The sequence below is a fragment of the Schistocerca cancellata genome, chromosome 7, assembly GCF_023864275.1.
Source record: "Schistocerca cancellata isolate TAMUIC-IGC-003103 chromosome 7, iqSchCanc2.1, whole genome shotgun sequence".
Lineage (NCBI taxonomy): Eukaryota > Metazoa > Arthropoda > Insecta > Orthoptera > Acrididae > Schistocerca > Schistocerca cancellata.
In genome coordinates this window covers 33,136,522-33,149,186 of record NC_064632.1, presented here as the reverse complement: position 1 = coordinate 33,149,186, position 12,665 = coordinate 33,136,522, and the positions used below count along the sequence as shown (strand labels likewise).

Genomic DNA, 12,665 nt, shown 5'->3' with positions numbered 1-12,665 from the left:
TCCCATTCTACCTCGAAATCTGAAACATTACTGATCGCATTTTCACCTACATTGAGCAACTCTTCAAAATATTCCCTCCATCTGCCCAAGGCATCCACAGGATTCACCAGCAGTTTTCCTGACCTGTCCAAAATACTTGTCATTTCCTTCTTACCTCCCTTTCGAAGACTGCTAATTACACTCCAGAATGGTTTTCCAGCAGCTTGACCCATAGTCTCCAACCTGTTTCCAAAGTCTTCCCAAGATTTCTTCTTGGATGCTGCAATTATCTGTTTGGCTTTGTTTCTTTCTTCAATATAACTTTCTCTGTCTACCTGGGTTCTGGTATGTAGCCATTTTTGATACGCCTTCTTTTTCCTTTTACAGGCTGCCTTAACTGTGTCATTCCACCAAGCTGTTTGCTTCATCCTACTTTTACACACTACTGTTCCAAGACATTCTCTAGCCACTTCTAGTACTGTGTCCCTGTACCTTGTCCATTCCTTTTCCAATGACTGTAATTGACTACATTCAACTAACTGGTACCTTTCTGAGATCGCTGTTATGTACTTGTGTCTGATTTCCTCATCCTGAAGTTTCTCCACTCTTATCCTCCTACATATGGACCTGACCTGCTGTACTTTCGGCCTCACAATCCCAATTTCACTGCAGATTAAATAATGATCAGTGTCATCAAAGAATCCCCTGAATACACGTGTGTCCCTCACAGCCTTCCTGAATTCCTGATCTGTTATTATATAGTCAATGACAGATCTGGTTCCCCTGCCTTCCCAAGTATACCAGTGAATGTTCTTATGTTTAAAAAAGGAGTTTGTGATTACTAAGCCCATACTGGCCATAAAACCAAAATAATAAAAATCACTGAAAACAATAAAAGCAATAACTAACATAGTAACCTTCAACAAGAAAGCATATAAATGTGCTGTGGTACACAGGCCCCAAATACAGGGTGCAAACATGAAAGGAAGACATACAGATGCCTTTTAATTGGAACATACAGAACAATTTTACCAGGCTGTAATACACTGAAAGTATTGGATTTAGTTATTAAGTATGCCTCCATGCTTTAACTCTGCTTGTTCCTTAAGTGCCTTCTCAGGGTTATTAATTTTACATTTCATAAACCCAATTTTTTCTAAGATGTTAACTGTTTGCCATTTACCGTAGCCAATTTTTGCAGATGCACCTGAAGATAGGACACATGTCCTGAAACCAGGTTGTACTTTCCTTTTTAGAAATAAACAATTTTTACAACTCTGGTGCATTTTATCATTGATGGTTAATTGTAAAATTTAGTGATGACTTTTATTTTTCTACTGTCATGAAAGGAAATTTTGTAATTTCACATGGAATTGTTTACTTCAATCAAAACTGTTATTCTGTATTTGTCTAATGAACTACTTACTTTTGTGACTATTTTAAGAAATATTCTTTTATTACTTGTGCTTATTTGTTCATTCAATGTTTTTCAAGAGTTATTTTTACAATCTTTCTGTCACCCCTCAGGTGTTTAATCTAATTGGATTGTTTCTTGTATATAAGACACATTAATGCAAATGAAAAATGTCATGTTCTGTAGTTGAGTCATTTTACGCTCTTGTTAGTTAAGTCTATTTAATTACATATGCCACTCCATTTGATGCTCAAAAAGATTCAATCAGACAAGTCGACTTGGTGCCTTCCACAGATCCTGATTACAATTGGAATGAACTACTGTGTCAAAAAACTCTGTTCTGTGATATTGGTATGCTTTATTGTCACATTGGTAACCAACTGGTGAAACCCTGATAGTTGCCCAGTCAGTGTAAGGAAAATGGGCATTGTGTGTTCATGTAATCTTAAAAAGACCAACTGCAGTCTGTGGAGGAGGCTTTTCAATGTCACACAACACCTATTCTATTGCAAATCACATTGAGTCCATTACCACTAGAAATTGATTATTCACCTCCTTTATTAATCCTAAAAGCCAACCTGAAACCATGTATTAAATATTTTTATGTTAAGTTATAATCCTTGTCATATGAGTTTTTCAGTTGCTGTTACTCCTTAAAACTGACTATGAAACCAGCTTTGTCTACCTTTGTAACCCCGCTGTCATCACAGTCGCCTGCTGCCAACTGTGGTCACCACACAATGGCAAAATAATTGTACTCATATTTCATTGAATACTTAAATGAACTTAAAATATTGTTACCCCTTGATTTATGGTCCCATTAAGATTGTCTAATTCACCTGTGGTTCAGGGAGGGAAAGTACAACATGCTTCCATGCCCCTGAAGCAAGAAATTCTTATTATTTAAATTTTACAATGCGGCTGCCGTTTTCATCCCTCACCTTTCAGCTGATGTGACAACAGTTGAACGACTCACGACAGAACAGGCTGAATGGTCATTAGTAAAGCTGCCTTGTCAATCAAAACATGTTGCAAGATTACTTATCTTGTGATACTAATGGCTCTTGGAGCTGTGGCCAAAAAAAGTATCTTTCTGCTGTGTTCATAGCCGCCGCATAGAGCAGATGCTAAATGGCTTCGATTTAATATTTGCATTTGAATTTTCCTTCTTCCTCCAATGTGGGTGTGGGGCTACTGGTGCTGCCCTCTCTCGTCCCCCAGGCAAACCTCGCCACGCAATCCCCGTGAGCTGATACAGTTCCTTATTCTGAACGTGAGTACTGTATTTCATTTACAAGCCAACATCACTTTCCAATCCTGACCACACACATAAGTGGGTGTACATAATTAATAATTGCTCATCAATGTTGATCCCACAACTGCTTTGGCAGATTTTAATAGTGAGGCAAAGAAGTAAGGCTGTTACAATCAGACCACAATATTAATAATCACAGGAGTTAGTAATGTGGCTACTTTATTCAGTAAACATTATAGAAACAGTGGTTGGAACATAAAAAGTTGAATGGGTGAAATTCATGTTAGAGAGAGTAACAGGTATAGATACAAGACTTTCTGGTCAAGAACGCTATAAGGAACGACTCATTGCAATTAATGATGCTGAACACAGCACTATACCAAGGTAGAAAATAGCAGTCACAGATGTGGAATATTCTGGTGGAACACCAAGTGCTCAGCAACATTAGCAAGACAAAGATTAGAATTAAATTTTTAAAGAAAACAATAATAGAGAGAAAATTGAACAAGAATTCCTAGATATCTTTCAATGTTTGTGTCATTCAAAATATGAATTAGAAATATAGGTAATTAAGACTGATAATAATGACATCAGGAAGAAATACCAGATTTACGTTATGCCAGTTGAAGTGTGTCAAAAGGAAAGTCACCTGGACATTATATAGTTTCTAAAGTTTAAAGTTGGAGGCAAAGTTACACAAAGGGAACTTCCAATATTACAGTATTATGAAAAAAATAGATTGAACTATTTGGGAAGTAGCTACATGTCCTTTTCATAGTATTGTTGTTATTCGAACCTCAATTTACTGTTGTTTGAACTTCCAAAGTTAGTTACAGAATATTTATAAAAGAAGAGAAATCCTCAAAAACTAGTAGAATTCTGTCATTATCTGCGTTAAAAAAAAGGGGGGGACAGACAAGACACAAAACCATTGACCTATTAGCTTCCTATATGTATTGTATATCAGACATTCACTGTTATGCTGGGTACTGATAATTTTTTTAATAAACTCATGAGAATAACTATTATTATTATTATTTGTAGGGGATATGTTGAATGGTCAAAAGAACTGTTCCAATACATAACTTTATTCACCCAATTCCTCAACTTGAAAACATAATATCTGTGTTGTCTATGTAATGTACATTGTACTAAAACAGCTGCAATAAGGCTGTCATACATGAATAAGACAGATGTTTAAATTGTAGCTTATAACATCTGAAAGCAGTTTCTTCATAAGAAGAGGAAACTAGATATCTAAACAGAGAAAAGTGAAGAGAAAATGGACTAAAACAAAAGGGGAAAAATCACTTCAAGCATTGTATAAAGCAACAAATGTAAGTAGCAGATACAGAATACATGATTTATTTAAAACCAGTTATTTTGCATCTTCTGATCAAAGTTCAGAAAGACATAATATAATTTTATGCATGTTTCACTTTGTGGTGTTCTGGTCGTACAGGATGTAAAAGAAAACTAAGAACATTAAATTTTAGTGTGTATATAGGAGATAAACAGAAACATTTTATTTCCAGGAGCACTATGAAGGTTTCGATGTCAGTGATGTTCAGAGACAGCGTCAGATTGATGTCATATTTTATTTTAGAGGTGGTGTTCAAAATGTTGTTCATTTAAATCAATGCGCAACTGAACATTAATGTGCTTGAAACAGCCTGGTGTTTCATGAATAATGGCTGCAGCTTCAACCAAACAGTTTACCAGTTCTTCTGGAGTATCTATCAGTGCCTCGTACAACAAATTTTTTATCTTACCCCACAAAAATAAATCCATAGGTCAGCAACATCTCTAAAACAAAGCAGTTTAAACACAAATTCTGAACATTACTAGTGTTGAAACCTTTATGGACCCCTATCAGAGAAACAGTGCATCTGTGTCATTTTTGTCACACAAAAGTGTTTCTTTTTATCTTCTCTAAACACTCTAAAATTTTTTACACACAGTTTTTTTGCATTATGCATACCTTAAGGTAAATGTAAAGTACCACCTCAGCCGCTGTTAAGAAAATGCTTTAATTTCCACTACTGGTAGCATTCACTGAACATTGTCAGGTGACAAGTACTGGAAATCTTTTAAATTCCTTGGGCAAATATTAAAACATGTCAATGTTACTGATACAGTTACTTGTTACTGAAACTTTTTAATATGTGCCAAAGCACTCCACATGGTCCACAGCACTTGTTGCACTGCATGATAACTGATGAACACCAACTGTAGTAAAATTGAAGTATTTTCTTAACAGCCATTGAGCTGGTGAGTTACATGTACTTTAAAAATTTGAAGTGACCTTTTCTTACCCCCTGTGTTGAAAATCACAACAATTATTTTATTTGAATATAATAGAGGGAAACATTCCACATGGGAAAAATATATCTAAAAACAAAGATGATGAGACTTACCAAACAAAAGGGCTGGCAGGTCGATAGACACACAAACACAAACATACACACAAAATTCTAGCTTTCGCAACCAACGGCTGCTTCGTCAGGAAAAGAGGGAAGGAGAGGGAAAGACAAAAGGATGTGGGTTTTAAGGGAGAGGGTAAGGAGTCATTCCAATCCCGGGAGCGGGATTGGAATGACTCCGGGATTGGAATGACTCCTTACCCTCTCCCTTAAAACCCACATCCTTTCGTCTTTCCCTCTCCTTCCCTCTTTCCTGACGAAGCAGCCGTTGGTTGCGAAAGCTAGAATTTTGTGTGTATGTTTGTGTGTCTATCGATCTGCCAGCCCTTTTGTTTGGTAAGTCTCATCATCTTTGTTTTTAGATACAATTATTTTATTTTATTTTTTGCTTGGTAAAGGTACTAATTGAAGATTAGTGTCCGCATCTGACATGCACATTATTAATATTCACGTCTGCTTTTTTTATTTTGAGTATGTGTCATATTTTGAATTAAGATTTTTTATGTATTTCCTGATTTTACAGTATGTTTTAATTCGATTTCTGCTTTTCAGCAAATTTTCTTGCAACACTGGCTTGTTTTCTATGGGTTGATAACTGTGCACTATACCAACATAATAAGAAGATACATACGTTACATGTCATCTTTTTCATTTGTATGTCTCCTTTTCTTTTGAAGTAGTTGTTATACAGGTAACATAGATTATAACCACCTTTTGCAAATGTAATAAATATCTCACTTAGACAAAAGACGTTTCGCTTTATTTTAAAGCATCTTCAGTGGTCACTGTAACAATTTGGTTTTTCTTAAAAAGCAATATGTCAAGATCATAAACAGTTTTTATGTTTTACATTGCTGTTATTAAATAGTATTATTTTATTATCATTAGTCACAATATTTTGCTTCCTCCTTCATCCTAATGTGCTTCCACACATGGAGTTCAGTTTTTTAGAGCATTGTACTTCACTGACTCTGGATTGGTTTATGTTTTCATGTTGTGTACATGTACTTACACCTAGTGTTGTTTGTTTTGGTGTTGTGAGATGCAATCATCACTTGTTTTGTTTTCTGTGACTTTGGAATATTGTGCTATTCCTCTCACAATTTTCGACTTAGTGCATGTTTCCATGTGTGGTGTGGGTATGTTGGATGTTTCATGTGATACTGATATTACGGTCATATCTGTTTCTATTGTGCCTTGGGATATAAAGAATATAAAAGAGCATTGAAGCGTGGCACCAGCCATTCAACATTTGCAGAACATCTGTTACAAGAAAACCATCTGTCAACCACAATAGAAACAGATATGAAAGTAATCAGACTGAGCAGCATAAAGCATCTCCTAACACTAAAAAAACTTCCAAATCAAAGTGTAGATGCAGAAAAGAAACACACAATAAATAACCAAACAAACTTCAGGAACCACATTTTATTCAAACAAATAAAACATATAATAGATAAATAACAGTTCCTCTAGTCACCACAAAAACCGTGTCACACAGAGCAGCCAACATATTCCCACAGCCACAGAAAACAAAACAAACACGAACGCGTCTCACAACTTCAAAACAAATAACATGAGGTGTAAGTGCCTGTACACAACAAGAAAATGTAAACCTATCCCATGTTAGTGCAGTGCAAGGTTCTAAAATATTGAACACCTAAGTATGGAAGAACATTAGGAAGGAATAAGAAGCAAAATATCATGAGTAATAATTGTAATTTAATACTACTTAATAACAGTAATTTAAAACATGGGAACTTTTTATGGCCTTGACAAACAGCTTTGTAAGAAAAACTACACTGTTACAGAGACCACTAAAGATGCTTTACAATAAAGCAAAATGTATATGGTCTAATTAGGATATTTATTACAGCTGAAAAAGACATTTATAGCCCATATTACTTAAATATGAAGATAATTTGCAGAACAGAAAAAAATCATTGACATAATAACAAATACCTGGATGTTTGGTTTTTATATGTGCCTTGTATGTACTGGACTGAATGCAAGCGTAAGTACAGTGAGGGCACTTGTAAGGCTTGGCTCCACTGTGGCGCATTTTGTGACGCCGGAGGGAATTGTGGTCGGAGGTCTGGTAGTCGCATTCATTGCATTTGAATGGCTTTTCACCTGAAAATATATCAGAGCTTAGAACAATAGTTAAGAAAATCTTGTAGAGAAAATTAAATGTTAAAATAGGTTAATGTATTTTTGCAACATTGTCTTAATACATGAAACATTAACAGTTAAAATATAACACAAAAATGAATAATCACACTTGTTACTCTGTTTTCTTAGGTACAGTGCCATAGAGGGTATTTTGTGAAGTCTCAAATGATTGATTAATTAAAGTTTTTATGAAGTACTACAACTTTTGGATTACATTTTTATATATCAAATGTTACACAATTTGATAGCCACAGCCACATCTAAAAAGTTGGAAATTTTACTTATCATCCATTTTTAACACAAGAAGACATTGCTTCTAGAACACTTTGGTTCCTCCTTGTTTCAACAGGATATTTACAGTCTGTCAGGATCTACATTTTTAATATTATTTTATTTTACTTTTATTTTACAATAAGATCTGAGATGGCTTTTTAAATAAACTAAAATTGGTAAACACAAAAACATATGTATTTTTGATTCTGACAAACTATAAAAATTCCGTTGAAAATCTTGTGTAGAATGCATCACCCGTAAGTTACGCAATCTGATGTCTTAGGAAAAATAACATGCTTATAATGGTCTTCTGTTCAGAGGGTCACTTCCACCCATAATATTACAGGTCTAGAGGCTCTGGTATGGTTAAAGCACTCCTCTTACTGGATTCATCCTGATCGGTATGTTGAGAAGGAAAGTTAAGACAAGCAAGATGTCCGCTGGCAGAACAGCAGACAATTAGGAAAATAAATCTTTATAATTTTTTATTTCCAGAAACCTGATAAGGATTTGATGGAACACTACCTTACAACATTTCCAGTTCCTGTCATTTTATATGTTGTTGTAGTTGTGGTCTTCAGTCCTGAGACTGGTTTGATGCAGCTCTCCATGCTACTCTATCCTGTGCAAGCTTCTTCATCTCCCAGTACCTACTGAAGCCTACATTCTTCTGAATCTGCTTAGTGTATTCATCTCTTGGTCTCCCTCTACGATTTTTATCCTCCACGCTGCCCTCCAATACTAGATTGGTGATCCCTCAATGTCTTAGAACATGTCCTACCAACCGATCCCTTCTTCTAGTAAAGTTGTGCCACAAGATCCTCCTCTCCCCAATTCTATTCAATACCTCCTCATTAGTTATGTGATCTACCCATCTAATCTTCAGCATTCTTCTGTAGCACAACATTTTGAAAGCTTCTATTCTCCTCTTGTCTAAACTATTTATCGCCCACGTTTCACTTCCATACACGGCTACACTCCATACAAATACTTTCATAAACGACTTCCTGACATTTAAATCTATACTCGATGTTAACAAATTTTTCTTCTTCAGAAATGCTTTCCTTGCCATTGCCAGTCTACATTTTATATCCCCTCTACTTCGACCATCATCAGTTATTTTGCTCCCAAAATAACAAAACTCCTTTACCACCCAACTTAATTCGACTACATTCCATTACCCTCGTTTTGCTTTTGTTGATGTTCATCTTATATCCTCCTTTCAAGACACTGTCCATTCCATTCAACTGCTCTTCCAAGTCCTTTGCTGTCTCTGATAGAATTACAATGTCATCGGCGAACCTCAAAGTTTTTATTTCTTCTCCATGGACTTTAATACCTACTCCGAACTTTTCTTTTGTCTCCTTTATTGCTTGCTCAATATACAGATTGAATAACATCGAGGATAGGCTACAACCCTGTCTCCTCCCTTCCCAACCACTGCTTCCTTTTCATGTCCCTCGACTCTTATAACTGCCATCTTGTTTCTGTACAAATTGTAAATAGCCTTTCGCTCCCTGTATTTTACCCCTGCTACCTTCAGAATTTGAAAGAGAGTATTCCAGTCAACATCGTCAAAAGCTTTCTCTAAGTCTACAAATGCTAGAAACATAGATTTGTCTTTCCTTAATCCAGCTTCTAAGATAAGTCGGAGGGTCAGTATTGCCTCACGTGTTCCAAATTTCTACAGAATCCAAACTGATCTTCCCCGAGGTCGACTTCTACCAGTTTTTCCATTCTCCTGTAAAGAATTCGTGTTAGTATTTTGCAGCTGTGACTTATTAAACTGACAGTCCGGTAATTTTCACATCTGTCAACACCTGCTTTCTTTGGGATTGGAATTATTATATTCTTCTTGAAGTCTGAGGGTATTTCGCCTGTCTCATACATCTTGCTCACCAGATGGTAGAGTTTTGTCTGGACTGGCTCTCCCAAGGCTGTCAGTAGTTCTAATGGAATGTTGTCTACTCCCGGGGCCTTATTTCGACTCAGGTCTTTCATTGCTTTGTCAAACTCTTCACGCAGTATCATATCTCCTATTTCATCTTCATCTACATCCTCTTCCATTTCCATAATATTGTCCTCAAGTACATCGCCCCTGTATAGACTCTCTATATACTCCTTCCAACTTTCTGCTTTCCCTTCTTTGCTTAGAACTGGGTTTCCATCTGAGCTCTTGATATTCATACAAGTGGTTCTCTTTTCTCCAAAGGTCCCTTTAATTTTCCTGCAGGCAGTATCTATCTTGCCCCTAGTGAGATAAGCCTCTACATCTTTACATTTGTCCAAAGGTCCCTTTAATTTTCCTGCAGGCAGTATCTATCTTGCCCCTAGTGAGATAAGCCTCTACATCTTTACATTTGTCCAAAGGTCCCTTTAATTTTCCTGCAGGCAGTATCTATCTTGCCCCTAGTGAGATAAGCCTCTACATCTTTACATTTGTCCTCTAGCCATCCCTGCTTAGCCATTTTGTCGATCTCATTTTTGAGACGTTTGTATTCCTTTTTGCCTGCTTCATTTACTGTATTTTTATATTTTCTCTTTTCATCAACTAAATTCAATATTTCTTCTGTTACCCACGATTTCTATTAGCCCTCATCTTTTTACCTACTTGATCCTCTGCTGCCTTCACTACTTCATCCCTAAAAGCTACCCATTCTTCTTCTACTGTACTTCTTTCCCCCATTCCTGTCAATTGTTCCCTTATGCTCACCCTGAAACTCTGTACAACAACTGGTTTAGTCATTTTATCCAGGTCCCATCTTCTTAAATTCCCACCTTTTTGCAGTTTCTTCAGTTTTAATCTACAGTTCATAACCAATAGATTGTGGTCAGAGTCCACATCTGCGCCTGGAAATGTCTTACTATTTAAAACCTAGTTCCTAAATCTGTGTCTTACCATTATATAATCTATCTGATACCTTTTAGTATCTCCAGGCTTCTTCCATGTATACAGCCTTCTTTTATGATTCTTGAACCAAGTGTTAGCTATGATTAAGTTATGCTCTGTGCAAAATTCTACCAGGCGGCTTCCTCTTTCATTTCTTAGCCCCAATCCATATTCACCTACTATGTTTCTTTCTCTCCCTTTTCCTATTCTCGAATTCCAGTCACCCAGGACTATTAAATTTTCGGCTCCCTTCACTACCTGAATAATTTCTTTTATCTCACCATACATTTCATCAATTTCTTCGTCATCTGCAGAGCTAGTTGGCATATAAACTTGTACTACTGTAGTAGGTGTTGGCTTCGTGTCTATCTTGGCCACAATAATGCATTCACTATGTTGTTTGTAGTAGCTTACCCGTACTCCTATTTTTTTATTCATTATTAAACCTACTCCTGCATTACCCCTATTTGATTTTGTATTTACAACCCTGTATTCACCTGACCAAAAGTCTTGTTCCTCCTGCCACCGAAGTTCACTAATTCCCACTTGATCCAACTTTAACCTATCCATTTCCCTTTTTAAATTTTCTAACCTACCTGCCCAATTAAGGGATCTGACATTTCACGCTCCGATCTGTAGAACGCCGGTTTCTTTCTCCTGATAACGACATCCTGTTGAGTAGTCCCCGCCTGGAGATCCGAATGGGGGACTATTTTACCTCCGGAATATTTTACCCAAGAGGACGCCATCATCATTTAATCATGCAGTAAAACTGCATGCCCTCGGGAAAAATTACAGCTGTAGTTTCCCCTTGCTTTCAACCGTTCGCAGTGCCAGCACAGCAAGGCCGTTTTGGTTAGTGTTACAAGGCCAGGTCAGTCAATCATCCAGACTGTTGCCCCTGCAACTACTGAAAAGGCTGCTGCCCCTCTTCAGGAACCACACGTTTGTCTGGCCTCTCAACAGATACCCCTCTGTTGTGGTTGCACCTACGGTATGGCTATCTGTGTCATTGGGGCACGCAAGCCTCCCCACCAATGGCAAGGTCCATGGTTCATTTGTGCAAGTTAACAGGGGGTTAAAAACATTTTTTGTGCTACAAATATGATAATCCAACAAGGGCAAAATAACTTAGGTACAGATTCATGTGGACAGTTGAGTAAATCACTGTACTAAAAATATTTTTTATGTTCTCCTCTTACGCCAAACTGCCAGAATGTTTGTTTACAGACATTCATGGGTGACCCTGCGAACAACAATTAAACAATTTAAAATCAGAGATGGTAAAATAGTCTACATTAAAATTGAGCGAAAGTCCAAATACGCAATAGCTGTTTATCATGTTTTCACTATGTGACGACCAGTTTCATAACCTGGAGGTATATCTTCAGGTCATATCTGCATCTAGAATAAAACTACTTAGTCAACATAACCTACCAAACAAAGTAGACAGAAAAGTGATCTACTCAAAAAATAATACTTCATGTGCCATGAATTACAAGATACAAGTGCTTGTAAAAATATGTCAATCCTCAGAAAACCTTGAATGAAATGACAGATGGGCATCCGATCTGAACCATACATGATCACTAATACATCTCTGAATCACAGTCAAAGGACGAGCCCAGACAGCACATGCAAATCAAGGTATGTGATAAAACCTGTGAGCACAAAACATTGCTGAATGAACATAATGCAAATTAAAACACAGCTTGTGGTGTCACGAGAGTATGAAAGAGTTGAAACCTACCATCATCAACATCCATGGGAGAAACTAGAATTAAAAGACACACAATCCTTGTGAGGCATCAATACACTGAAGTATATTGCCATGCATCAAACAGAACTACATGTTACAGCACTAGTCATACACTGAATACTGTGAAGCTAAGCACATGCTACCCCGTTGCAAGTTGAAGATCATGACATCTAGTGGTAAAAATAAAATTAAAAGGACATATATGTTGGACCTTGGAGGTCGCAGTAACAATGTTAAACATCCATCCAGTAGTACAAGAGACAGGGAGGTGGCATCAATAGTGATGAGCAGGGCACCGTGTGGTAAAGGGAAAGAAACTGTGGGGAGTCGGTTGAGGAAATGGTTGGTATCTTTTATATAGGAGGATAGGTTCTGGGTAACAGGTTGAAGGTGTTGGTCTACGAGAGCAGAGGTTCTCTCAGTGGGGGCACAGTAGCCGGCCACAATGGGGCGTCCTGGTGGTTGGGTTTATGGACTTGAGGAAGCATGTAGAAGGTGGG

General features: G+C 37.0%; 1 protein-coding gene across 2 annotated transcripts in view; it reads right to left on the bottom strand.

The window, feature by feature from the left end:
- LOC126091902 (uncharacterized) overlaps positions 1–12,665 on the bottom strand; it is a 113,714-nt gene that overhangs the window by 16,471 nt on the left and 84,578 nt on the right. For both annotated transcript variants that reach the window (XR_007521279.1, XM_049907203.1), the window contains exon 8: positions 7,034–7,204. Coding sequence is in view for 1 of the 2 variants with exons in the window: in XM_049907203.1 (XP_049763160.1) it covers positions 7,034–7,204 (171 nt within the window). In the remaining variant the exon portion in view is untranslated. The remainder of the gene's footprint in view (positions 1–7,033; positions 7,205–12,665) is intronic.